This window comes from Schistocerca nitens, chromosome 1, assembly GCF_023898315.1.
Source record: "Schistocerca nitens isolate TAMUIC-IGC-003100 chromosome 1, iqSchNite1.1, whole genome shotgun sequence".
In the NCBI taxonomy this organism is placed as follows: Eukaryota; Metazoa; Arthropoda; class Insecta; order Orthoptera; family Acrididae; genus Schistocerca; species Schistocerca nitens.
This window is the reverse complement of record NC_064614.1, coordinates 395,147,461-395,172,572: the sequence shown is the minus strand read 5'-3', so window position 1 is coordinate 395,172,572 and position 25,112 is coordinate 395,147,461. Positions and strand designations below refer to the sequence as shown.

General features: G+C 39.9%; 2 protein-coding genes across 4 annotated transcripts in view; one reads left to right on the top strand and one right to left on the bottom strand.

Moving 5' to 3' along the window:
• The window catches only part of LOC126249447 (probable aminoacyl tRNA synthase complex-interacting multifunctional protein 2), a 36,613-nt gene extending 25,576 nt beyond the window's left edge, over positions 1-11,037 (bottom strand). The window contains exons 1-2 of one of the 3 annotated variants that reach the window (XM_049951117.1): positions 10,912-11,037; positions 9,912-10,076 (exon numbers count right to left, since the gene is read on the bottom strand). In XM_049951117.1, coding sequence (XP_049807074.1) covers positions 9,912-10,076; positions 10,912-10,929 — 183 coding nt within the window. In that variant the 5' untranslated portion in view covers positions 10,930-11,037. The other 2 variants (XM_049951104.1, XM_049951111.1) reach the window with 2 other exon arrangements.
• Positions 11,038-12,621: 1,584 nt separating this feature from the next.
• LOC126249437 (nucleosome-remodeling factor subunit NURF301) overlaps positions 12,622-25,112 on the top strand; it is a 320,790-nt gene continuing 308,299 nt past the window's right edge. Inside the window, exon 1 of the mRNA XM_049951093.1 lies at positions 12,622-13,911. Coding sequence (XP_049807050.1) covers positions 12,900-13,911 — 1,012 coding nt within the window. The 5' untranslated portion in view covers positions 12,622-12,899. The remainder of the gene's footprint in view (positions 13,912-25,112) is intronic.

Here is a 25,112-nt window from a genome sequence, read left to right as displayed (position 1 = left end):
TAATAATTACTTTGAAAGTAACGCGTTTCAAGCCACCATTCGCAATATTTTCCTGCGACCTGTTAGAAATAGGTTTGTTTCAGCAATTGCCAGAGAGCGCAGATAACAGGCGTAACCGTGCTTGCGCAGCTATGATGATGTAGGAAGCCTGTATGTACGTACGTTAAGAACATTGAAAGATCATACATTATGTCATAAAAGAAACAAGACATCAGAGGATACTCCAAGAACATCGGAATTTCATGAACCATACTAATATGTGCACATTTAAAGTGCATACTTAAAGTGCACATTTGTATGTCCAGATTCCCAATGAAGTAGACCTCGATCTGATATTAAGCTTTTCAGTGTGGTTTTCGGGATGTAAATTTTCTTGGAGCACCAGTACTGTATAATATCATATTTGGTTCTTTATTACGGCATATGATGTGGCCGAGCGGTTCTAGGTGCTACAGTCTGGAACCGCGCTGCTGCTACGGTCGCAGGTTTGAATCCTGCCTCGGGCATGGATGTGTGTGATGTCCTTAGGTTAGTTAGGTTTAAGTAGTTCTACGTCTAGGGGACTGATGACCTCAGATGTTAAGTCCCATAGTGCTTGGAGCCATTATGGCACATATTTGCGAACCAGGTCAATACTAAAAAAAAATCGAATTTTCAAAAATATGTTCATCTTGTGGCACACATCTTTCTGAAAAGTCTGAAACATAAAGCATATGAATTCGAGGAAATTTAAGACATGTTAATTGGTCGTAAGTGTGCCAAAGTGCAGTGCCACGCCTCTTCATAAAGCATTCTTCTATGGCACGTCACTGTATTTCGCTCTGTGGATTTGAAACATGTATATTTTGCAATGGATGTCATGAAACTATATTCAGGACAGTGGAAATTGAAATGTCCTGTGGTGCCTCTCCTGCCCCCAGTTGGCCGGTTTGACAGCCTGCCCCTCTTTAAAAAAAAATCTTGTAATTAATAGCGGATGGGATTATTTGTAATTGGGAGAAGAAGAACTCTTCAGAAAATTTGCACTCTTTATTGTCTATTAGCTAATAACTTGCTGTTCTGTGTGACATAAAATTAAATACAGGATACATAAAACCAATAAAGACAAGAGACAAGCAAGAAAGTACACAGTTCTTCAATCCTTAGCTCCTAGCATTTTTCTCTCTCTAATCTTGCAACAGCTTTACATGGCGTGCTTTCTTGTCAGCGAAAGAATCTATTACCTCATCAAAGTTCGTCAAACGTTTCGCTATATGAAAAATCGAAATGTTGTTATCTAATACTGAAAAAGTTGTTAACACAAATAATAGCCAAGACCGGTGTTGTTTCTCAATCTGGTTATGTCTTATTTTGTCACTGTCTGCTAGATAAAACAAAATAAGCCTTTCTAACATTGCAGCAATTTTGTAACACACACCAAATAAACGAGACTGTTTTGGCACAAATGGCCATTTTTATAACACAACAGAATATAATTCACTTAGTACCAAAATCAAGGCTTTATGTTAGGAAATAGTTTCACATTTCATTCATATGCACCAGTTTCTCAAGCACGAGATCGAAAAGTAGTAAGTAGTATACCCCAAAAGGTATTTATATTTTTAATTTTTTTTAAAAATTATAGGAGCTACAGTTAAACTGCGGAAGCAAAATGCCAATCAAATTTACAAGATGTTGAGCCTATTACTGATGAACGTCTACACTCTGATTAAACTATTTCATGCACTGTAGCTGGTTTCCTCCAATCAGAGCGCTCTATGTCATGCCTGAACAATTTCCCGTTGCCAAAACTTAGTTCTCTTCCATTTCCTTGCCCAGCTTTCTTTCTTGATGTGTTTGGATCCTGACTCCTGAGTCTGGCCCTTTTATTTCATATCTGAACACAAATGATAATCACACCAAACACACACACACACACACACACACACACACACACACACACACACACACACACACCACGCAGCACAAATATTTTGTATATGGCACTAACCAAACACTGCTAGTTATGGCAACACTGCAATAACTACTCAGGCACATATGGTTCTACCCATGTTTTAAAAGAAGAATTACAAAACTGCTTACTTCTATGAGTTGGGAAAGAGTTCTGATACCCTAATGATTAAAAAGGGTGAGGAGGATTCCAACACTGTATGAGATGCCATCACATACTATAATGGACCCTACTGTGACCATGTGACATGTCAAGAGCAGCAGGTAAAGCAGATCTCAGCTACCACACAGAAAAATGGTAGTTCTTCATTGACAGAAACGAAGTCCCAATTGCCAATCTCAGAGGCTAGTCTGTAGCGTTGGAAACCTGGATCCAGTCTTGCAGTGGCAGTAACCTTGGTGAAATGTTCTGTCCACGTCTGGGCAATGCCTCACAAGTTGGTCTGGAGATATCTTTTCCTCATTACGGCAAGTAGTGGCTACCACCCACCTAGCCCAGAAATCCTACTGATGGTCTCACATACAACTGTATTTGCATTGGAACAGTTTATGGTGTTCAGGAACTGTTGCCACAATCTCTTCTTTCTCTCTTTAATAACTGAGCAATATTTCACCCTCACTATCTGAAAATCTGCACTTGGCTGCATACAAACTTCCCCATCTGGTTCTAATTGCAGAGTAACATTTGTTGCTCTACTTATGGACAGGCTACCATTTTGTCTGGTGGAATGGAGCTTCAACAGTGTGGTGGACTGTTTCGGTAATACGATTCACTCATTTCTGGATGCTGTCATGGTGGTGGCTTTCTTTCAGGAAGGACTCTGTCCGGCATGTGAATCCAGACCGGGAAATGACAACTCGGGTGTGAATTGTCAACCACTTCCCATCAAGCAGTGTGTGTGTGTGTGTGTGTGTGTGTGTGTGTGTGTGTGTGTTGTGGGGAGATTGGGGGGGGGGGGGTTTACAGAGATCGAGAGCAGTGAACAACACTGTTGCAATGGCTGAAGTGCTTGCTCTGTCCCACGTTCGACAGACAAGCATGTGGTCATATTAGAAGGCACTCAGGTATTCCACCCCTGGGTGTGATCGCAGAGCTACAAAGCACAATGTGTATTAAAATCACCAACGAGGAGAAAGGACTGGGGAAGCTGAGTATGAGTTCACTTAGAACTTCTTTGTCTAGAACTTCACGTGGGGGCACATACAGCGAACATGCTGTCAACCTATTAACACACATCCACCGATACTGTTGCTGCTTGTAGGTGGGTGGTGAGTGGGAGAGGTGAGGAGTGATATGTGCTGTTTATGAAAACTGCAACACCTCTTTCAGCTCTCTCTTCACTAAGGCCATCCTTCTTGTGGAGGATGAGACATGTAATACAGACACATTAGATGGCTTATAATGTGTTTACTGGAGACATACAGACATTGGTCTGCCCTGAGCTAACAAACTCAGTTTCTCAACACACATCCTCAACCCACTGCTGTTTTTCTCTTTTTTTTTTTTTTTTTTTTTTTTCCTCTGGTGGGGAGCTTGCACCAACGTTTACCACTGAGGGATGTTGTGCTCTGCTCAGTTGTCAATGAATGTGTGTCAACCCTACCCTGTTGTACAGTCTTCTTCAATTGTGAGGTGGACAACTTCATGAAGGTAGGTAGCTGCGTAGCCCCAAAAGGTATTTATATTTTTAATTATTATTTTTTTAAATTATAGGAGCAACAGTTAAACCGCGGAAGCACAATGCCAATAAAATTTACAAGATGTTGAGCCTATTACTGATGAACGTCTACACTCTGATTAAACTATTTCATGCACTGTAGCTGGTTTCCTCCAATCAGAGCACTCTGTGTCATGCCTGAACAATTTCCCATTGCCAAAACTTAGTTCTCTTCCAATTCCTTGCCCAGCTTTCTTTCTTGATGTGTTTGGATCCTGACTCCTGAGTCTGGCCCTTTTATTTCATATCTGAACACAAATGATAATCACACCTAACACACACACACACACACACACACACACACACACACAGACACACCACACGCAGCACAAATATTTTGTACATGGCACTAACCAAACACTACTGGATAAAGCAAATCTTCGGCAAGTAAAGAGAGAGCTTACGGAAGTCAAGAAATCTCTGCAACATAACCCGGAATTCTCTTCTCCATTTACAATCACTGAACTGGAGACAGCCCTTAAGCATACGAAATGTAGAAAAGCTGCAGGTGCAGAGGGGCTTTACCCTGATTTTTTGGTGCACAGTGGGCCCGTAACGCAAAATTGGCTAGTTTGCCTTTTTAACAAAATTCTTCGTACAAGCAACATTACCCAAAAAATTTAAAAGAGCAAAAATTATCGCTATCAAAAAGTCAGGGAAAGAGGGAACAGCTGCAGAACACTTCCGCCCCAAATCTCTACTTAGCTGTGCTTACAAGCTATTGGAAAGAATGATTCTAAACCGAATCCAAGATCAAATTAATGCTATGATACCACCTGAAGAAGCTGGATTCAGACCTTATAAAAGCTGCTGTGAACAAGTGCTCTCCTTGACTACTCACATAGAATCTGGATACCAAAAGAAACTTAAAACTGGAGTAGTGTTCATTGACCTGTCAGCAGCTTATGTCACGGTGTGGCGTGAGGGCCCATTATTGAAATTTTTGAGAGCAATACCTTGCAAAACTCTAGACAACCTCTTAAGTAACATGTTAAGTAATAGACGGTTTAAAGTACATCAAGGAGAAGAGAAAAGCAGATGGCATGTACTCAATAACGGATTACCTCAGGGCTCTGTCCTTGCTCCAGTGTTATTCAACCTCTACACACCTGACCTGGCGAAAATTTCAATATGCAGATGACCTGGCAATTTCATATCAGAGTGAAGACCTTTCTGAATGTGAAAAACACCTAAAGAACAGCCTTACTAAACTTTATGAGTATTTTGAGACATGGCGACTGAGACCAAATGTTTCTAAAACTGAGGTAAGCCTGTTCCACCTCTCTAATCACCTTTCATCAGCAAAGATCAGTCCACAGTTCGGCCCTCTTGGCACAGTCAGATACAACTAATGCCTGAAATACCTGGGAGTCACTCTGGACAGAACTTTAACATACAAAAAACACTTTTCCAACTTGGCCAAGAAGATACAAACACGAGTGAACCTTGTGAGAAAGCTGGCAGGCAGTACATGGGGAGCAACCACATCAGTCCTCTGAGGAGCATCCCTTGCACTGGTATACACTGCAGCAGACTACTGTCCACCAGTTTGGCTCTGAAGCACCCACGTAGCAAAAGTAGATGTCCAACTGAACTCAGTTATGAGAGTAATTAGTGGTACAGTCTGGTCTACACCTACTTGCTGGCTACCAGTGCTTTCAAACATCTGTCTACCAGACCTCCGTCGAAAGGCTGCTCTTTACTACCTCTCTTTACTACCTCTGTCAGCAAGTTTCTGAAAACAACTCGATCCCTCTTCATGACAATTTGCTATCACTGCCCAGGAAACGCCTCAAATCTAGAAGACCAGCATATGAAACGGGAGTCCAAATGCTACACACGGGATTCAACCAGGACGCAGAGTGGAAACGTGAGTGGCAAGCTACAAGAACCCGAAACCCTGAACTTGTAGACAATCCAACAGTTCCAGTTCCAGGCTTCCACCAACCATGGGAGATGTGGGTACAGTTAAACAGATATCGGACCAAAGAGGGTAGGTGCAAATACAACATACACAAGTGGGGCTTTTAAAGTGACAGTGTGTGAGACAGCGGTGACACCCAAACAATGAGTCACTTTGTGAATGACTGTCCAATCAGACACTTCCCTGGTGGCATTGAGAAGCTTCATCAAGCATCCCACGAGGCACTCTGCTGGATCGAGTCCATCAACATCCGTTTTAAAACGTGTGTACTATATATAATTCCACATGTTCATTTTTATATATATTTCTTTGTTTTACTAAATGTGTATTACTGTAACTGATGCTTACGATGATAATAATAATAATAATAATAATAATAATAATAATGTGTACTACTTTGGTTTGGCTTCGTGTCTATGTTGGCTACAAAAATGTGTTCACTATCGTGTTCATAATAGCTTATCTGAATTCTTATTTTTTTTATTCATTTAAACCATCCATTTCACTTTTTAAATTTTCTAACCTACCTGCCTGATCATAGGATCTGATGTTCCATGCTCCGATCTGTATAATGACGGTTTTGTTTCTCCTGACTTTTGTTTCTCTTGACAACAACATCTTCCTTCACTGAACATTCTGACCCATCTTCTAACCATTGAATCACTCATAGCATTTTCTCCGTAAACCTCGCAGATTTGCCGATGAATTTAGCTTTGGTTCAACTTTCTTTGCATTTAGAAAACGAATCACAGATCTGATTTCACACGTGGCGGCATTTTCAATTACTGCTGACATTATAAAGAAGCACTACAAAGTACACGTCGGCAGCAGCTATCTGAAAACGGCATTCATGTCTTCTGACTGAGTCAGAGTAACTGCTGCGCATGCTCGGAACTGCAATCTTAGCGCTGCCTTGGGTAGAAATAGAAACGGAACTTACTTTGTGGACGACCCACATGTATGTGGCATGGTTACCATTTGACGATCTGTTTGGAAGTTCCTCCCGAGTTCTATTTATGTAGAAATGCAATAATTTTACAAACAAACCTCCCACACATTTAATAACAAAGAACACTTTATTAACCACAAGACGTGGTCCACTACTATCATCGTTTACTCTTGTATTGATAAATTAGACAGTAGACAGCACCCCGCTTACCAAATAATCCTTATATGGCTAAAGTGTGGCAGGTTCCTCGAAGTTGCCTGCCAATGACTGTTCCACAGCAATGGTAATCCATATTACTGACACACAGAATACCTTGAGTTGGCAAAGGTACTCACCATTTAGAACATTCCAGTGAGAACACTCACACAGCTGAAACAACTAGAGCAAAACCTACTCCACAATCAGGCCACATGATGTAGACCAGCCATGTGCCATCCTTGCCATGTGGCCTTCTATGGTGCAGTATAGTGGCATGGATTCAGCACACAACTCTCAGAACAAACTCTACAATACAAAAAAACAAAACTTGCTGATCTCTGAGCGAAAACCTAACTTGACCGAAATAGTTCGAACAAACTTCACAATGCCCCCCCCCCCCCCCGGCCCACATAAACACATTAAAAAAACCATCATAAATTTGAAAACAACATGAATGGCCCCAGCATAGACTTCTCAAACCAGGAATCCATCCAAACAGATCGCCAAATGGTAACCATGCCACATACATGTGGGTTGTCCACAAAGTAAGTTCCGTTTCTATTTCTACCCAAGGCAGCGCTACGATTGCAGTTCCGAGCATGCGCAGCAGTTACTCCGACTCAATGAGAAGACATGTACGCCATTTTCAGATAGCTGCTGCCGACGTGTACTTTGTAGTGCTTCTTTATAATGTCAGCTGTAATTGAAAATGCCGCCACATGTGAAATCAGATCTGATTCGTTTTCTAAATGCAAAGAAAGTTAAACCAAAGGAAATTCGTCGGCAAATCTGTGAGGTTTACGGACAAAATGCTATGAGTGATTCAATGGTTAGAAGATGCGTCAGACTGTTCAATGAAGGACATGATCAAGTGCGCGGCGAAGAACAAAGTGGACGCGCGTTTGTGGTTACAGATGAACTGGTTCACACAATTGAAGAGAAGATTAAGCACAACTTTAAGTTTACACTTAGTGCCCTTGCTATGGAAGTTCCGCAAATATCACAATCACTAATTCATGTAATTGTTACTGAAAAACTGAAATTTCGAAAACATTGCTCATGTTGGGTACCCAAAATTCTTACTGAACAACACAAAAAACAACAGATGGGCAGTGCACTTCAGTTTTTGACACACTACAACGAAGAAGGCGATGGTTTTCTTTCTCGGATAGTCACGAGGGATGAAACCTGGATATCGTATGACACCCCTGAAACAAAATGGCAATCAATGGAATGGAGGCACACTTCATCCCCAATGAAAGTTAAGCCTAAACAAATCTTGACACCTTGAAAAGTTATGTGCACCATTTTCTTTGGACAGAAAAGGCATTTTGCTGACTGATTTCTTACCAAGAGGCCAAACAATCAATGGACATGGTTACTGCCAGACCATTAAGAAATTGTGCCGCACAATACAGAACAAGCGCCGAGAATTACTGTCAAAAGGTGTTGTATTTTTCCACGATAATGCCCGACCTCACACAGCGAATGTGAGCAAACAACTCTTAAGGGAACTTCACTGGGACACATTTGATCATCCTCAGTACAACCCGGACCTCGCTCCTAGCGACTTTCATCTCTTCTTACACCTAAAATTTGGCCTTGGTGGTCATCACTTCAATGAAGATGACAAACTGAAAGAACATGTTACCACATGGTTGAATACATTGGCGGCAAACTTCTATGAAGAAGGCATACAAAAACTTGGGCCACGCTATGACAAGTGCTTACAAAATTTCGAAAGATATATAAAAAGTAGTTTAACAGTTGTAAATTTTTGTACAATCAATATTTTTTCTGTATCTGTACACGTTTGTTTCATACAACCAAACAGAACTTACTTTGCGGACATATCTCGTATTTATCCCTTAACCAAAAGACAGAAACTTTGGATAACTTCGTAAATTCTAGCAAACGCAGCACTTGATGTACACCACCAGTAGACTATACAACTTGGATGAACTTTTATCATTCAGCTATATTGCCACTCACTGTGGCATGCAACAACTTAATAGTGACTTTCCTTATCGTATCCGTTATTAATAACAAATGCAAAGCAAAAGTTAAATCTCCAATCATTAACAATTCAATGCCTAAAACAAATCTGTAGCCAATAACCACGGACACTACAATAACTCTCTGACAACACTCCAAATACATAATTTCAACAAGAAGCAGACAAGTAATATACAACACCTGACAACCAACACTGCATCAGTCCATTCACTCACTAACAAAACTCAAATCCAACTTATACAGATCAACATTCAACACTAATGAGACCGCTACATGCTAATAACACCCTTGCTTCAAAAGCAATTGTTTTCACATACACCACGCCTCTACGAAATTACGTAACACGATATAAGTTATGTCAAAGTCAAAGCTGATGGCTGGAACACTTCGGTTGATCTGATTAATGCCGATTTATTAGTCTGTCAAACACAAAAATGTTTCTGGTGTCTCACATATTTTTAAGCACAATGACAAAACAGGGAAACACATGTAACAGGATGGTCAGAGCTTACTCTACTAGATAAACAAATGGTACAACAAATGTTATCAAATTCAAAAAGCGGCTATTTGCAAACACAGCTCCATACACCACCAATTTAAATGACTGTTGCAGGTCATCATCCACAATGGGTATATTGTATAAATTTGTCAAAATTGTCTCTAGCTTTTTTTTTTTATTAAGTTTAACATATTTCCTACAAGTAGCCTGTAAACTGTAAGTACTGAGAGCTCACACAATTCCTGGTGCAGTGCTGCTGCAGAGAAATCAAAGAGCAAGTCAAGATAATATTTATTATTCTGAAAGATGCGGGCCTATATTCCATGTTTTGTACACTCCCTCTTTGCTGGCCATGTATCTGCATTATCTGACAGAGGAATAATAAATTCCTATACAGCCTAAAACCAAGTCATTCAATAATCTATAGCTGAAGCCATTCCTTTGTAATGTAAGTTATGAAGTCTGCTTTGCTGCACTCAATCTAATTTTTTCTATAAGGTAGAATGTGCATGTAAATACCACAGTAAATGAGTGTGCCACACATAACGTGTCCTATCAATATGCATAGTATATGTATGTAGAAATTACACAAATTAACACACATATTATATCAGATTTTAACAAATAACAGTAACTGGAATAGCAAATGAAATATACCTGCAAGCCAGCTTCAAAAGTATGATGCTGAGTTTCATTGATTGGTTTTGGAACAGATTGTCTGAGCTCTTTTCTCAATGCTGTCATCTGCTCTTTAAGTTGATTCAGTTGTTTGAGGATTGCTTCTTGCCGGTTTTCCAGAGCAGCAACCTCAGGTAATGGACACTGCAAAAAATTAATACTTAAACTCTGTCACATTAAATAAGAAACACAATTAACTCCTTATACAAATAACAATGAAGAATACTTTTAGAAATTGCGTGCCTTTTTTTTTTTTTTTTTTACACGCCAGTGCCGCCCAAAACCATAAAATATTCTGGGGAGCATCCATATTTGTCGTTCATCTGATATCAATTTTTTTTAAATATATTTGTGTCATATGCTTTGAGACGTATAGATGCACCACAAAAACAACACAAATGACCTTAATACAAAATTGGGCAGACATATTTGATCTTGAATAGTCGTCGCTAACTTCGCTGCACATGACGATTCGCGTAACATTAATGGTAAGTATTACCAAGCGCAAGCGTCACACTAAGTGTAATACGGTCAGGCTAAGCAACAGCAGCGTATACATAACTGGTGGCTGAATATCCTAATGATAGGTATATAATTTAGCTACAAATACTTATTTCAATTATGTGTTAGCATCCGTGCAATGAAACGTATGTGTGCATTTGAAATGTAGTAGTGAACAGAAATTAAATAAACCTTTAGTAACTTTTTAACCTGTTCCGAAATGCTTGTCGGTTTTGGACAGGTTGGCGAGGCATCTTCACGATTTGCGTGGAACGTTTCTTGAATATTTTTCATTTTATACATGCATTGCGGAAGTTCGATTTCATCAGTAAAACATAATACAGGTTTCATTCTGTACATCGTGTGTGGCCCATTCATTTATGCGGTTTTATCGAGCTTATTTCCGATCTTTGAGACAAAACACACTCAAAGCTGTTAACTTGCTGTTTTATAAATACAAGCCGTAAGTCGCACTCACATCAGATGACTCAAACATTGTCCTTGCCTACAGTCTAGAAGCCTACTGCAAAGATCCTACTGAATTACATTTTCAGTCACCGTGAATCCCAACAATAAACACACGAACCTATTGTTTAGGTCACCGTCTCTCGCTTACTAAGAGTTGTTTGTTACATTCTGAACATGTGATTGGCAGGAATGTAATCACAACTCTCTGTTGAGGGTGTCTCTCGTGGGCATGATTCGTTTTACACTATAGATTGTAAACATATAGTATCTACATACATCAGGCATGTCTCAAGTTCATGCACCGTTAGTTTAGTTCACAATCTGCATTGAAGCTGTGCCCTCCTATTGCTTCTTATGATGATGGGTGATTTCCATATCGTTGTGTTAACGATGGATGGCCACTCTAGAGCACTTGTTACTACAGTAACGGATTCATTCTGCCTGTAGTCACGTAAGGGACAGAAAACCAAAACTTTTTTTTTTCATCATTGCACATTATTACTTGACAGTTCCAAATAACGGGGCTACATTAATATCCAATCCAGAGCGCCCTAATGGAAATATTTTCTACGGGGAGTACCTTTGTTAAACGAATCCGTAGAAATTACTTATTATTTTTCTGTATTAAGCTGAGAAATCCTGCGTATAGTAAAGATGATCCTTGGAAGAATAAATTACTGTACTTTACAGTACTATTAGGAATTATCATATAGTAAGTTTTTTTTATCGCCACAGAGCGATACGTCCATTGTTTCTAGACACATTTATCGAATAAAATACACCTTATAAATTTTCATGATAATCTCCTTCATTTATGAAAATATTATTTTGATGGACTGATTCGTCAGACGTTCGCCTGTCAGGTGTCTATAGGCTAATTATGATAAGTCAAAAGAATCTGGTCATCTACTGACCATAGCGGAATTACGTCGGCAGTTACAGTGACTACAGCTGATGGCTATCACTTCTATAATTGCGCTTTTTGAAATTGGAATAAAGTTGTTCCTCTCAATTTTATCGAAACTCAGTGCAATTGCCTTTGTCGATTCTGAACTTACATGTCTTGTTCCATTATTGAGAGATAAAATTTATACGTAAACACATCTGCACACTATTTCGGACGGCTACTGAAATAAGCAAACGAATGAGAGGAAAAAAGGCCTCGTTAGCAAGCTGTATTTTGCTGTTCTCGTTTCCTTGCAATGAAGAGTTTTGCGATTTTGTTTCATATTTTGATTTGCGAATGGCATTTCTTCCTTAAGTAGCACCCTGTTAGTCTAGTGACGATGACATTATGCTTGTAAACAAGAAACTAAATGAAATAAGAATTACGCTTTTGCTTTGATTGGTCGAATATCTACAACTCGGTTACAGACTTGTCATCTGTGCTGTATTGTGCCATCTATGGCGATGCCTTAGAAAATATTTACATTAGGGCGCTCTGGATTGGATACTGATGTAGTTTTGAGACGTCACGAGTTGTTTCAATTATTTTGCTGTGTTATTGTTAAGCTATTCCCTCGTGTTGTTGTTTGCACAGTTTCGGAAATGTTTAGTTTTTAATCCTCGAAGTAGGCGATAGAAGGCATAGTTTACGACCTAGAGCTGGTTACTCAGTACTATGTTAATATGGCGGCACAACTTTCGACCAATCACAAGAGACGTTTCAAACTGTATTGAGTTTTCGTATTACTCCGTAGTTCTTGGTTAATCGGCTCAGATTGGCATAATTGTGCCAATTCTCTTGGACATATGGGTTTTAAAAGTCCACAAATCTTCAAAAATTAGTGTAACTAGTGCATTAAATGCCAAATGTGGTAGATATAGGCGGTTTATATGTGTGGTCACGTGACGGTGGTGGAAAAATGGCGCAAAGATCAGAGTGCAAACATGGTCTCCGTTTCTATGAAGTTGTGTCATTCGTATTTGTATACAATACAGTGTTTTCATAAACCACGTGTTAAATAGTCTTTGGTGATTGACGGTGGATGCCCCAAGATGTCAACAAGAGGCACCAAACGGCGGGGGAGGCCCCCCAAATCCGTGGTTATGGAAAGACCAAAAAAGTTTCAATATCATTTATTAAAGAAACCAAAATACCTTTTGAACCGCGAAAGTAAAGGGTCCGAAACACCCAATTCACAAACTAGTACACCAACAGCTTCGAGAGCATCGTCGCCGGTAGGAAGTGAAAGCAGCAGAAGAAGTTCAAGGAGTAGAGGAAGGTGTAAGAGTAGAAGAGGAATCGGAGGATATCATAGACGAGGCTACAATCCAGACGTTGTAGAGGAGAAAGACTCCGAATACCACTATGGTTCAGACTTCGGTGACGAGTCGAGTGGAAAAAGTGAATTTGATGATGACATACTTAGGAGTGACAGTGAAATGGATGAAAGTTTCGGTGGTGATGCGTCCAGTGACAGTGATTTTTCTCTCTCTAGTTATAGTACTGTCAGTGGAACTCCGAAAAAGTATTTACATAGACTTCCAAGCCCAGAACCACTGTGGCTTCAGAATCGGGAAATTCCTCCCCTTCATTTGCCGAAATCATCTGAAGATTTATTAGTTCCGAAAGAACTGGTGATGAAAACGTTGTGTATATACGAAGTTCTTCGTCATTTTAGAGCATTAGTACGTTTGTCTCCCTTTAGGTTTGAGGACTTTTGTGCCGCATTAATGTGTGAGGATCAGAGTACTTTACTTGCTGAAATTCATATAATGCTTTTAAAAGCATTGCTTAGAGAAGAAGATTCTCAGCAGACGCATTTTGGTCCTCTTGACCACAAGGACAGTGTAAATGTAGTGTTATTTTTTGTGGATCCAATGACGTGGCCAGAAGTTTTACGTTCATATGTTGAAAGTGACAAAGATTTTGATTCAAATGTGCTGAACATATTGAACAACTCTGAATATCCTTTCACATCTGTGGAAAACAGATTGAAAGTGCTGCAGTTTATGACAGACCAGTTCCTGATCACTAATCCAGTCAGAGAAGATTTGTTAAATGAAGGTAACAATCTCTTACTTTTTGTTTACTTTTTGTGTTCAATTGTTCTTAATCTGTTACTGTACCTTAATAAAAAGAAATGGTGGTCTTGTCTTGGAAAATATATTTTATGCCATTTGTAAAGTTCATGATTAGCCCTATAAATTATAAGTTTGAATGGGCAGAGGGAGAGGGAAATAAAACTGCTGACATCTGATAGATTAGTAAAAATTACAAACCACGTCTTATATATTACAGCATTCAAATTTTTCATGAAAAGATTCTGACAAATTACAATTTTTTCTAGTTGCTTTAATGTAAATGTGGAAAGAGTATTATTTGTGTAGCGACTGAACTCTTAATATATCAGAATGTGCCTATTATGGACAATGGAAACAGAGGGAAGTTTGTAGTGATAACTATGAATTTATTGATTTGTTTTCTTTCTCTTTATGCCTCTTTTAAAAAGCCTAGATGCCCTTCAGTGTTCCTTACACTTTTCGTAGAAATAGACCTACAATACATACACATACATTTGTAATGAATACTTGAAATAGTGTAAAATGGTTTGTGTTATTTTTGTTACTCATAACTGAAAATTTATACATTACCTGCGTTTTGCATCTTTTTTGAGAATGTGCTAAAAGTTTTGAAGTGTTGTGTTTGCTATTCTTGTTATTGTCTTTGTAGCTGTCATCATTTGAAAAAGAATTTTTAGAGAAAAATACTCACAGCCATGTTGTTCAGTGTAAATTGAATATCGTAAACACCTTCTCATGTGTGATTGCTTATGTATCGTTACGGCACTAACACGTACTATATTGCTTTCATCTTGGAACAGGGAGTTATTAATTGTGTATTTAACTACCCAGGAGAACGTTTTTATCAGGAAAAACAAAACTGACGTTCTGTGGATTGGAGTGTTGGATGTTAGCCCCCCTCCATAGAGTAGACAGGTTAGAGTCAATTGCAAAAGAGGAAACGGATAGTTTGACATTAGATACAGTGTGAATGGAAATTTGTGAAGTGCTGTGGCAGGAAGAACAGGACTTGTGCTCAGATCAGCAGCTTTGAGAGATGAAACAGAGAAGGCAGCTGAGGATCACATAGATAAAAGATAACAGTGGATAATAGAAACCCCTGGGTAACATAGAGGATATTGGATATGATAGACAAAACAAGAAAATTTAAAAATGCAGCAAATGAAGCAAACAAAATGGAAAAATTACATTGACAACGTGCAAAATGACTAAGCATGAATGGTTAGAGGACAAACAGCAAACCTGTAAAAGCATTTCTAGGTAGGGGAAATATAATGCTGTGTGTTAGTGAATTAGAGACCTTTGGAGAAAAGACAAGAAGCTGTTTGAATATCAGGAACTCAGATGGCAGTAAAGAAGTGAAAGGTGAAAGGTGGATGAAATATATACTGTGTCTGTACAAAGTAACCAAACTTGGGAACCAAATAAAGGAAGAGAAGAGCAACTAAGTGCAGATGAGATGGAAGATATAATACAGCGAGAAAAATTGGACAGAACATGGAAAGACCTAAGATGAACCAATTCCTCTAAAATAGCGTGCAAATATGTGAGACAGCCAAAATACTCTCAGACTTTAAAAAGAATGTAATAATTCCAATGACAAAGAAGGCAGCTGCTGACAGGTGTGTAGACTAGTTAACCATCAGTTTAATACATCATTATTGCAAAATATTGACATGAATTATTTAGAGAAGAATGGAAAAAAATTGGTAGAAGCCAGGCTCAGTGAAAGTCTCTTTTGAGTCCCTGAGGAATGTAGGAACACAAGGGGCATACTAAACCTTCAACTTATCCTAGAGGATGAGGTGAAGAAAGGCAATAATCTATGTTTGTAGCATTTGTAGATTTAGAGAAAGCTTTGGACATTGTTGGCTGGACTACACTCTTTGAAATTTTGAAGGTAGCAAGGATGAACTACAGGGAACTAGAGGTTATTTACAGCTTATATAGAAACCAGAGTGCAGTTGTATGAATCAAAGGACATGAAAGGGAAGCCATTGTTAAGAAGTCAGTGAGAGCCCTTTGTAGCCTCTCCCCGATGTTGTTCAGTCTGTACTTTGAGCAAGTTGTGAAGAAACCCATTGAGAAATTTGGAAAGAAAATTAAAAGTTGAGTAAAAGAAATGAAAACTTTGCTGTTTGCTGATGACATTGTAATTCTGTCAGAGACAGCAATGGACTTGAAAGTGTAGTTGAATTGAATGGACAGTGTCTTGAAAGGAGGATGTAATATGAAAACCAACAAAAGAAAACAAGGTTAATAGAATGTAGTTGATTTAAATCAGGGAGTTAAGACTAGGAAATGAGGCACTAAAAAGTAGTAGATGAGTTTTTGTTACTTGGGCAGCAAAATTACTGGTGATGGCCACAGTGGGGAGGATGTAAAATGCAGACTATCAATAGCAAGAAAAAACATTTTTGGAATAGAGGAACATGGTAACATTTAATATCAATTTAATTGTTAGTAATTTTTTTCCTGTGATATTTGTGTGTGTCTCTGGGGCCTTCTCAATACTCTGCAAGCCACATGAATGTGTGTGGCGGTACCACAAACTGATTGCACTCCTCCCTAAGTTCCTGTTCCATTTGTGAATGGCCGGCCGAAGTGGCCGTGCGGTTAAAGGCGCTGCAGTCTGGAACCGCAAGACCGCTACGGTCGCAGGTTCGAATCCTGCCTCGGGCATGGATGTTTGTGGTGTCCTTAGGTTAGTTAGGTTTAACTAGTTCTAAGTTCTAGGGGACTAATGACCTCAGCAGTTGAGTCCCATAGTGCTCAGAGCCATTTTTGAGCCATTTGTGAATGGTGATGATCAACTTTGTAAGTAAACCTCTGTGTTAACTCGGATTTCTCAGATTTTCTCAATATGATCATTTCATGAGACTTATCTGGGAGGAAGTAATATTTTGTCCCCCCCCCCCCCCCCCCCTCTTCTCTGAACATATGCTTTTGGAATTTCAGTGGTAAATACTCTGTGAAGCACAACATGTCTCTCGTGGTTTCTGTCACTGGAGTTTATTGAACATCCGTGTAATACTGTCATGCTGACTAAATGATCTTGTGATGAAACATGCCATTCTTCATTGAATCTTTCTCTCCTCCCCTCCCCCCCCCCCCCCCACACACACACACACTCCCCCTCTCTCCAGTTGTACCTGTTAAGGGTGCCAGAGTGATGAGCAGTAATACTCGAGAACTGGTCAAACAAATGTTTTGAGAGTCACTCTGTTCATGGGTGCGTTACATATCCTTAACATTCTTATGAATCTGTCTGGCATCTGCTTTTCTTACTATTTGTCTTTCTTTTCCAGTCAAGGTCACTCTGGATGCTTACTCCTAGATATTTCACGATTGATGCTGTCTCTAGCAATTTCTCACCAGTTGTATAACTTTACGGGTCGACAGAAGCGTCCGATCCCATGCGTCGGCTTTGACCCGTGACGTAAGGGTGTTGTCGTGTGTGACATCATGACGGCGCGGAGTTTGGTTTGTGAATGTGGCGTGTTTGTAGATGTCATTGTGTTGTGGTTTGTTGTGCTCTCTGGTGGTATGTTCAGGGTTTTCGTTTGTGTGGTGTAATGGGTTCAGTTTGCTTTTGCTCATTATCCAGAATTGTTCGAGTGTCGGCTGTGTTTGTAGTGGAATTCGTTTCAGTGAGTTAACAATTTTGTGTGAAGGTTAATTTAGTGTTGTTCGCTGTACATCGTGTGGTAATTTGAGTAAAATTAATCGGTTGTTGTTTTTGTTCAGGAATGGATATGGTGGATAAAATTAACAGTGCACAGTTCAAGGGAAGTGTTCGATCCCAATGTGTGGCTGTGTATGTTGATATTGGTATCGGGAGATGTTTTTGAGCTATATAGGCCAAGGGAAGTGTTTGATCCTAATTTATGGGATCGGGAGCTGCTGTTGAGCTATATAGGTCAAGGGAAGTGTCCGATTCCAGATGATATTGTGTTTAGTGGTATTTGGGGAGTTTTGTGATGTCGGTTTTTATGTCGTTTTGTGTGGTTTTGGTTGGGGGTGGGTGTCTAATTTTGTTTATATTTAGTTTGCCCCCACCCAAAAACACCCCATTTCCCGCACTTGTCCCATTAGTGTCATTAGGCTTTTTGTGGAAAGTGTGTGTGTTTGTTTTTTGATGTCTTTTCGTCCTCATAATGTGTACGTACCGACTTTATATGCGCCATATTGGAATCGTGGTTTATGGTCATTTCTGCCATATTTGAGATGTCGTGGGTCAAAGCAGACGGGCCGGATCGGACACTTCCGTATCTCCAATTTTACAATAATGGATTTCTTCTCTTCTGTTATGTTACATTAATTTATGTCAGGATCAGCTGCCAGTCCCTGCATCATTTGCCAATCATCTGCAATACCTTTTACAAATAGCTACAACCTTCTGGGGTTTTTGCCTTCTTATAGACAACCACATTCTCTGCAAACAGCTTATGGATCTTCTGACATTTTCTACAGGGTGTTTATATGTATTGTAAACAGTAATTATGTTCCTATCATAATTTCGTAGAGTATTCCTGAAATTACCTTTACACCTGTCAATTTTGTTCCATTAAGAGCCATGTTTTGAGTTCTACCTGCAAGGAAGCCTTCAATCCAGTCACAAATGTGGTCCAATACTCGGTAAACTGTCCCCCCCCCCCCCTTCCCCGCCATAAACAGCACCGTTGAATGGTGTCAAATGCTATCCTGAAGTCACGGAGCATGGCATTAACCTGAGTGTCGATGTCTATAACGCTGTAGGTGTCGTGAAGGAACAAGAGCGAGCTGAGTTTCACAAGATCTTTGTTTGCCTTGTATGGAAGTGAAATGTGGATAATAAGCAGTTCTGACAAGAAGAAAGTAGAAGCCCTTTAAATGCTGTGTAGAAGAATTGCAGGAAATTGTAGTCATAGACAGAGTGACTGATGAGGAGGTACTAAATCCATTTGGGTGGAGGGGGGGGGGGGGAAGAATTTTTGTCTAATGCTGAACTTTGATGAAAAGAAGGGCAAGACACAGCCTTAAGGAATTGTCTTTCTGCTAATAGAAGGAAGTATGGTGGTAAAAATAGCAGGAGACGAAGGCTGGAATACAGTAAGCTGGTTCAAATTGATGTAGGTTGCTGCAGTTATGCAGAAATGAAGACACTTGCACAGAATAGCCTAACATGAAGCATTGTGTCACATGTCTTCACACTGAAGACAATGACAACAGCTTTTTCTGTAGTTGTTACATGCATGTCCGTATTGGAAAGCTGTTAATTGGTTAACATTGTTTACTGTAAGGGAAGTGTTATTTGATATACATTCAAGAGACAGTGAAATTACTTGTCAATCATCAATGCATATAGCTCCAATATTTATGGCTATCTGCCATTTACCAAACATATTGTCATCAGTTTGTTCTTTAATTATACACTGAGGTAACAAAAGCCATGGGATAGTGACAATGCACATACACAGATGGCAGTGGTATGCATACACAAGGTGTAAAAGGGCAGTGCATTGGCAGAGCTGTCGTTTGTACTCGAGCGATTCATGTGAAAAGTTGTCCAATGTGCTTATGGCCGTGGGAGGGAATCAACAGACTTTGAATACAGAAATGGTAGTTGGAGCTAGATGCACGAGACATTCCATTTTGGATATCGTTAGGGAATCCAGTATTCTGAGATCTACAATACCAAGAGTGTGTCTAGAATATCACATTTCAGGAATTACCTCTCACCATGGACAACACAGTGGCTGACAATCATCACTGAATGGCTGATAGCAGCGGTGTTTGCATAGAGTTGACAGTGCTAACAGACAAGCAACACTATATGAAATAACCACTAAAATCAATGTGAGATGCACGTCAAATATATCAATTTAGACAGTTTGTTGGAATTTGGAGTTAATGGGCTATGGCAGCAGACAGCCGATGCGACGTTATCTGCAGCATTTCTCCTGGGCTTGTGACCATATTGGTTGGAACCTAGATGACTGGAAAACCGTGGCCTGGTCAGATGATTTTCGATTTCATTGGTGAGAGCTGATGGTAGAGTGCAAGTGTGGGGCAGACCCCATGGACCCAAGTTGTCAACAAGACACTGTGCAAGCTGCTGATGGCTCCATAATGGTTTGCTGCTGGTGGCTTCATAATGGTGTGGGTTGTGTTCACATGGAATGGAACTGATTATTGACTGGAAATGATTATGTTCTTCTACTTGGAGACCATTTACAGCCATTCATGGACTTCATGTTCCCAAACAACAGTGGCATTTTTATGGATGACAGTGTGCCATGTCACTGGGCTGCAACTATTCGCCATTGGTTTGAAGACCATTCTGAACAATTCGAGAAAATGATTTGGCCAACCAGATCACCCAGCATGAATCCCATCAAACATTTATGAGCTGTAATTGAGAGGTCAGTTCGTGCACAAAATCTTGGCTGGCAGTACTTTCACTATTATGGGTGGCTATAGATGCACAATTAAGGGTTCCTATAGAGTCAGCAAGGCTCAATATTTCTCCAGAGGACTTCCGATGACGGTCTTGAGTCCTTACCACATCAAGTTACTGCATTATGCTGGGGAAAAGGGGGTCTAATGTGTAATAGGAGGTATCCTATGACTTTTGCCGCCGCAGTGTATGTCTTAAGATATATACTGGTATAGAACTAAGGTAGTTCAGTCTTTTGGATTAGATCCTTTGAGATCTAAAGGATTTCTGTTCTACTATATCCAAAACGTAGTGTTGCTCTTGTAATGCACTTAGATGTTTGCATGATATGGTCTTATTTGGGGGTCATTATTTATGATGTTACCAAATGCTGCAGTATTTTTTGTTACTGTAAATAAACTGAGACAGGACTAATCAATATCCTTGATAGGTGATCAATCAGTAAACTGCAACTGCATGACTTTCTGGCCATACACAGACATTATGAGTATTTATTCTGTCTCTTGTAGTTCAAGCCACCAGGGACTTCTTACAAAGCAAGATTTTGAGAATTTATTTTATGGTTTACTTATTAATCTAGTCCTAAATGTGTTCTACATCATCCCTCATTTGAGTATAAAAATATGGATCTGCATACCTTCTTCAGTGTAGTTTCAGTTCTATAGAACTCGGGCTTTTAATGACAGATTGTCTCTGGGCTGTCTATTAATTCATTATTATATGGCTTTATTTGCCATTTATGCCCTACATTGGGACAGAACTGGTTCATGTAGCAAATACTAGAAAGAAAAATTGATAACATATACCAATAATAGTGCCCACATTTTTTCTTTTGTCCTTTTTTTTCTGGTCATTAGTTCATCATTATCAGAAGATTGCAGGAGGGTAATGCATTTCATCTAAATACTACTATCTTTCTTGATTGCAGTTTTCTTTTTATGAGTCAGAGTATTATTAAGTAGTATTAAGCACAAATTACAAGTCTCATTTATCCTGTAGGCCTACGTATCATATAAAGTTGGGGGTAGATATCACTCTCTCTGCGTTGCTTCGCATGTCACAGCAATCTTTGTATGGGGCTTGCTTTGTGTGTTCTTTCAAAAGAGTTTCATTTTACATTCATTCACTGTCCATTCAAGAACAGTTTATGAATAATTAACAATTGCTACTCATTTGTGTTTATTGGTACAAGAGGACTTAGCTGAAGAGAGATCAGAGATATGATACCGTGGGAAGAATTTGACAGAACACAGAAAGAACTAAGTCGAAACAAGGCCCTGGGAGTAAATGACATTCCTTCAGAACTACTTATAACCTTGGGAGAGCCAGCCACGACTAAATTCTTCTTTATGATGTACAAGATGTGTGAGACAGGGGAAATACTCTCAGACTTCAAGAAAAATATAGGAACACTTGTTCCAAAGAAAGCAGGTGCTGACAGGTGTGAATATTACCAAACTGTCAGTTTTTTTTGTAAATCATGGTTGCAAAATACTAACATGAGTTTTTTTACAGAAGAATGGGAAAAGATGTAGAAACTGACCTTGGGGAAGATCAGTTTGGATTCTGGAGAAATGTAAAAATGCATGAGGAAATACTGACCCTATGATTTATCTTAGAAGATATGTTAAAGGAAAGGCAAACCATTTTACAGCATTCTTAAACTTAAGAGAAAGCTTTTGACAGTGTGAGTGGAACACCCTATTTCAAATTCTGAAGGTAGCAGGGGTTAAGGGATTCAGAGGCTATTGACAACTTGTACAGAAACTAGACTGCATTTATAAGAGTTGAAAGGGAAGCAGTAGTTGAGAAGGGAGTAAGACAGGGTTGTAGCCTATTCCTGATATTTTCAGTCCGCACATTGAGCAAGCAGTAAAGGAAACCAAAGAAAATTTTTTAATAGAAATTAAAGTTCAGGGAGAAGAAATAAAAACTTCGAGGTTTCCCGATGACATTCTAATTCTGTCAGAGACAGCAAAGGACATGGGAGAGCAGCTGAATGAATTGTACAGTGTATTGAAAGGAGGATATAAGGTGAGTAGCAACAAAAACAAAACAAATATAATGGAGTGTTGTCAGATTAAATCTAATGATGCTAAGGGACTTAGATTAGGAAGCAAGACACTTAAAGTAGTAGATGAGTTTTGTTATTTGGGCAACAAAATAACTGATGTTGATCGAAGTAGAGAGGATATAAAATGTAGACTGGCAATGGCAAGAAAAGCGTTTCTGAAGAAGAGAAATTGTTTAATATCAAATATAGATTAAGTGTTAGGAAGTCGTCACTGAAAGTATTTGTATGGAGTGTGGCCATGTTTGGAAATCAAACATGGATGATACACGGTTTAGATAAGAAGAGAATATAAGCTTTTGAAATGTGGTGCTACAGAAGAATGCTGAAGATAGGATCGGTAAGTCATGTAACTAATGAGGATGTACTGAACAGAATAGGAGAGAAAAGAAATTTGTGGTGCAACCTGCCTAAAAGAAGAAGAAGTGATTGGTTGAGAAGACACATTCTGAGACATAATGGTGTTACCAATTTAGTATTGGAGGGCAGTGTAAGAGAGGTGGGGGGAGGGAGGTAAAAATTGTTGAGGGAGACCAAGAGAGGACTACCGTAAGCAGATTCAGAAGGATGTGGGTTGCAGTAGTTATTTGGAGGTGACAAGGCTTGCACAGGATAGAATAACATGGAGAAATGCACCAAACCAGTTTTCGGATGAAGACCACAACAACAACTGGTGTATTAAAATTGTTCATGTTAATCAAGTTATGTAGTTCATTGGTTAAGGCACTGGACTTCAACTTTATGTGAATGGTTTCATATACCTGTTCAGCCATCCGAATTTAGGTTGCCCATGGTTTTTCTAAATCAATTAAGGCTAATTGTGAGTTTGGGCTTATTCTTTTGACTAGGACACTTTTTTCTCCCCTTCCTTGTCTTATCTGAGGTTGGTTGGTTTGGGGAAGGAGACCAGACAGCGTGGTCATCGGTCTCATCTTTAGGGAAGGATGGGGAAGGAAGTCGGCCGTGCCCTTTCAGAGGAACCATCCCGGCATTTGCCTGGAGTGATTTAGGGAAATCACGGAAAACCTAAATCAGGATGGCCGGACGCGGGATTGAACCGTCGTCCTTCCGAATGCGAGTCCAGTGTCTAACCACTGCGCCACCTCGCTCGGTACTCTTATCTGAGCTTGTGCCGTGTTTGTAACGACCATATCGTAAAAAAATATGCTGAACCTTAATCTTCCTTCATTCCACCTTGAAAATATTGCATATGGCTGGAGTCTGTCCAAAATCTGTGTCATGGCCATTAACATGAATAGACTCTGCTGTGGCTGTGCAGTAGAGCATGCTGTGTCTCCATTCATAAATGGGACTGTGTGGTTCATATGGACTGTTCATTTTGTCAGCATGCATTGAAGGGGCATGTTAAACTTAGACCATGCATGCTTTCTCACTTCGCTGCTAGAATGGTTGTCAGTATCTGAAGTTGTCCACTGAATTAGTACACAGGACAGTGACATCATTCATACATTTTGTCGTGAGAAACAAAACACTGAAGATGCGCCTCATAGTGGTTGCCCGTGGTTGAAAACATCAGCTGATGACTGTTACTTATTCACTAGGCCTCTTTGATACCCCAAAGTGAATGCAACAGAACAGTGCATGGCCTTGGAGGCAACTGGAAGGACTGTGTTTATCTAGACAGTGCGCAGCCTTCTTCACATGAACACTATAGGCTCTGGGCATTCACGAAGAATAATTCAAACTCACCCAGCTATAGTGTGCATACGAGGTAAAGAAGATGAGCAAGGGAACACATGGAATGGATCATTGGTGTCACATTCTTGTCACCAATAATTGTAGGATTTGTCTGATGCCTGATGATTGTCGTAGGAATCCGTTGAGGCGGTGCAGTTCCATTGTATGCCTCAGGCACACATTCCCATAGTCAGTCATAGTCAGTCAGTCCCGTTTTGCACTATTACCAGGTGTATACTTCAGACATCAATCATCTCATTATATGGTAATTTGAGAGCCATGCGTTGCTGGGGCAGGATTCTCCAACATATTGTCCAGCACTACTGCTAACATTTCGCCACTCGGTTTGTCTTTCAAGATGAGTACACCGCACCCACTTTGTGAATACCTTCCTCCAGATGGCAGAAATCAACTGAATGGAATGGCAAGCAGCGTCTGCTAACATAAACCAAATTGAGCATACTTGGAACCAGTTGAAGCTTGCAGTGTTTTGTCACATTAACCATGATGACACACTGGATGATCTCAGGAGAGCTCACCACGCAGTGTCTGCCCCCAGCAGCTGAGTGGTCAGTGCGACAGAATGTCAATCCTAAGAGCCCTGGTTCGATTCCTGGCTGGGTCGAGACTGGGTGTTGTGTTGTCCTAATAATCATAATTTCATCCCCATTGACGCGCAAGTTGCCGAAGTGGCGTCAAATCGAAAGACTTGCACCCGGCGAATGGTCTACCCGACGGGAGGCCCTAATCACATGACATTTACATTATTTACCACCCAGTGACATGGCAAATTGGTTAGCATGCTGAACTCGCATCCAGTAGGACGATGATTCAGAATTCCCATATTCCCATCCAGCCATCTAGATTTAGATTTTCCACGATTTCCTTAAATCACTCCAGGCAAATACGGGGGTGGTTCCGTTGAAAAGAGTTGGCCGATTTCTTTCTCCCTCTAGTAATCCGACCTTCATAACGA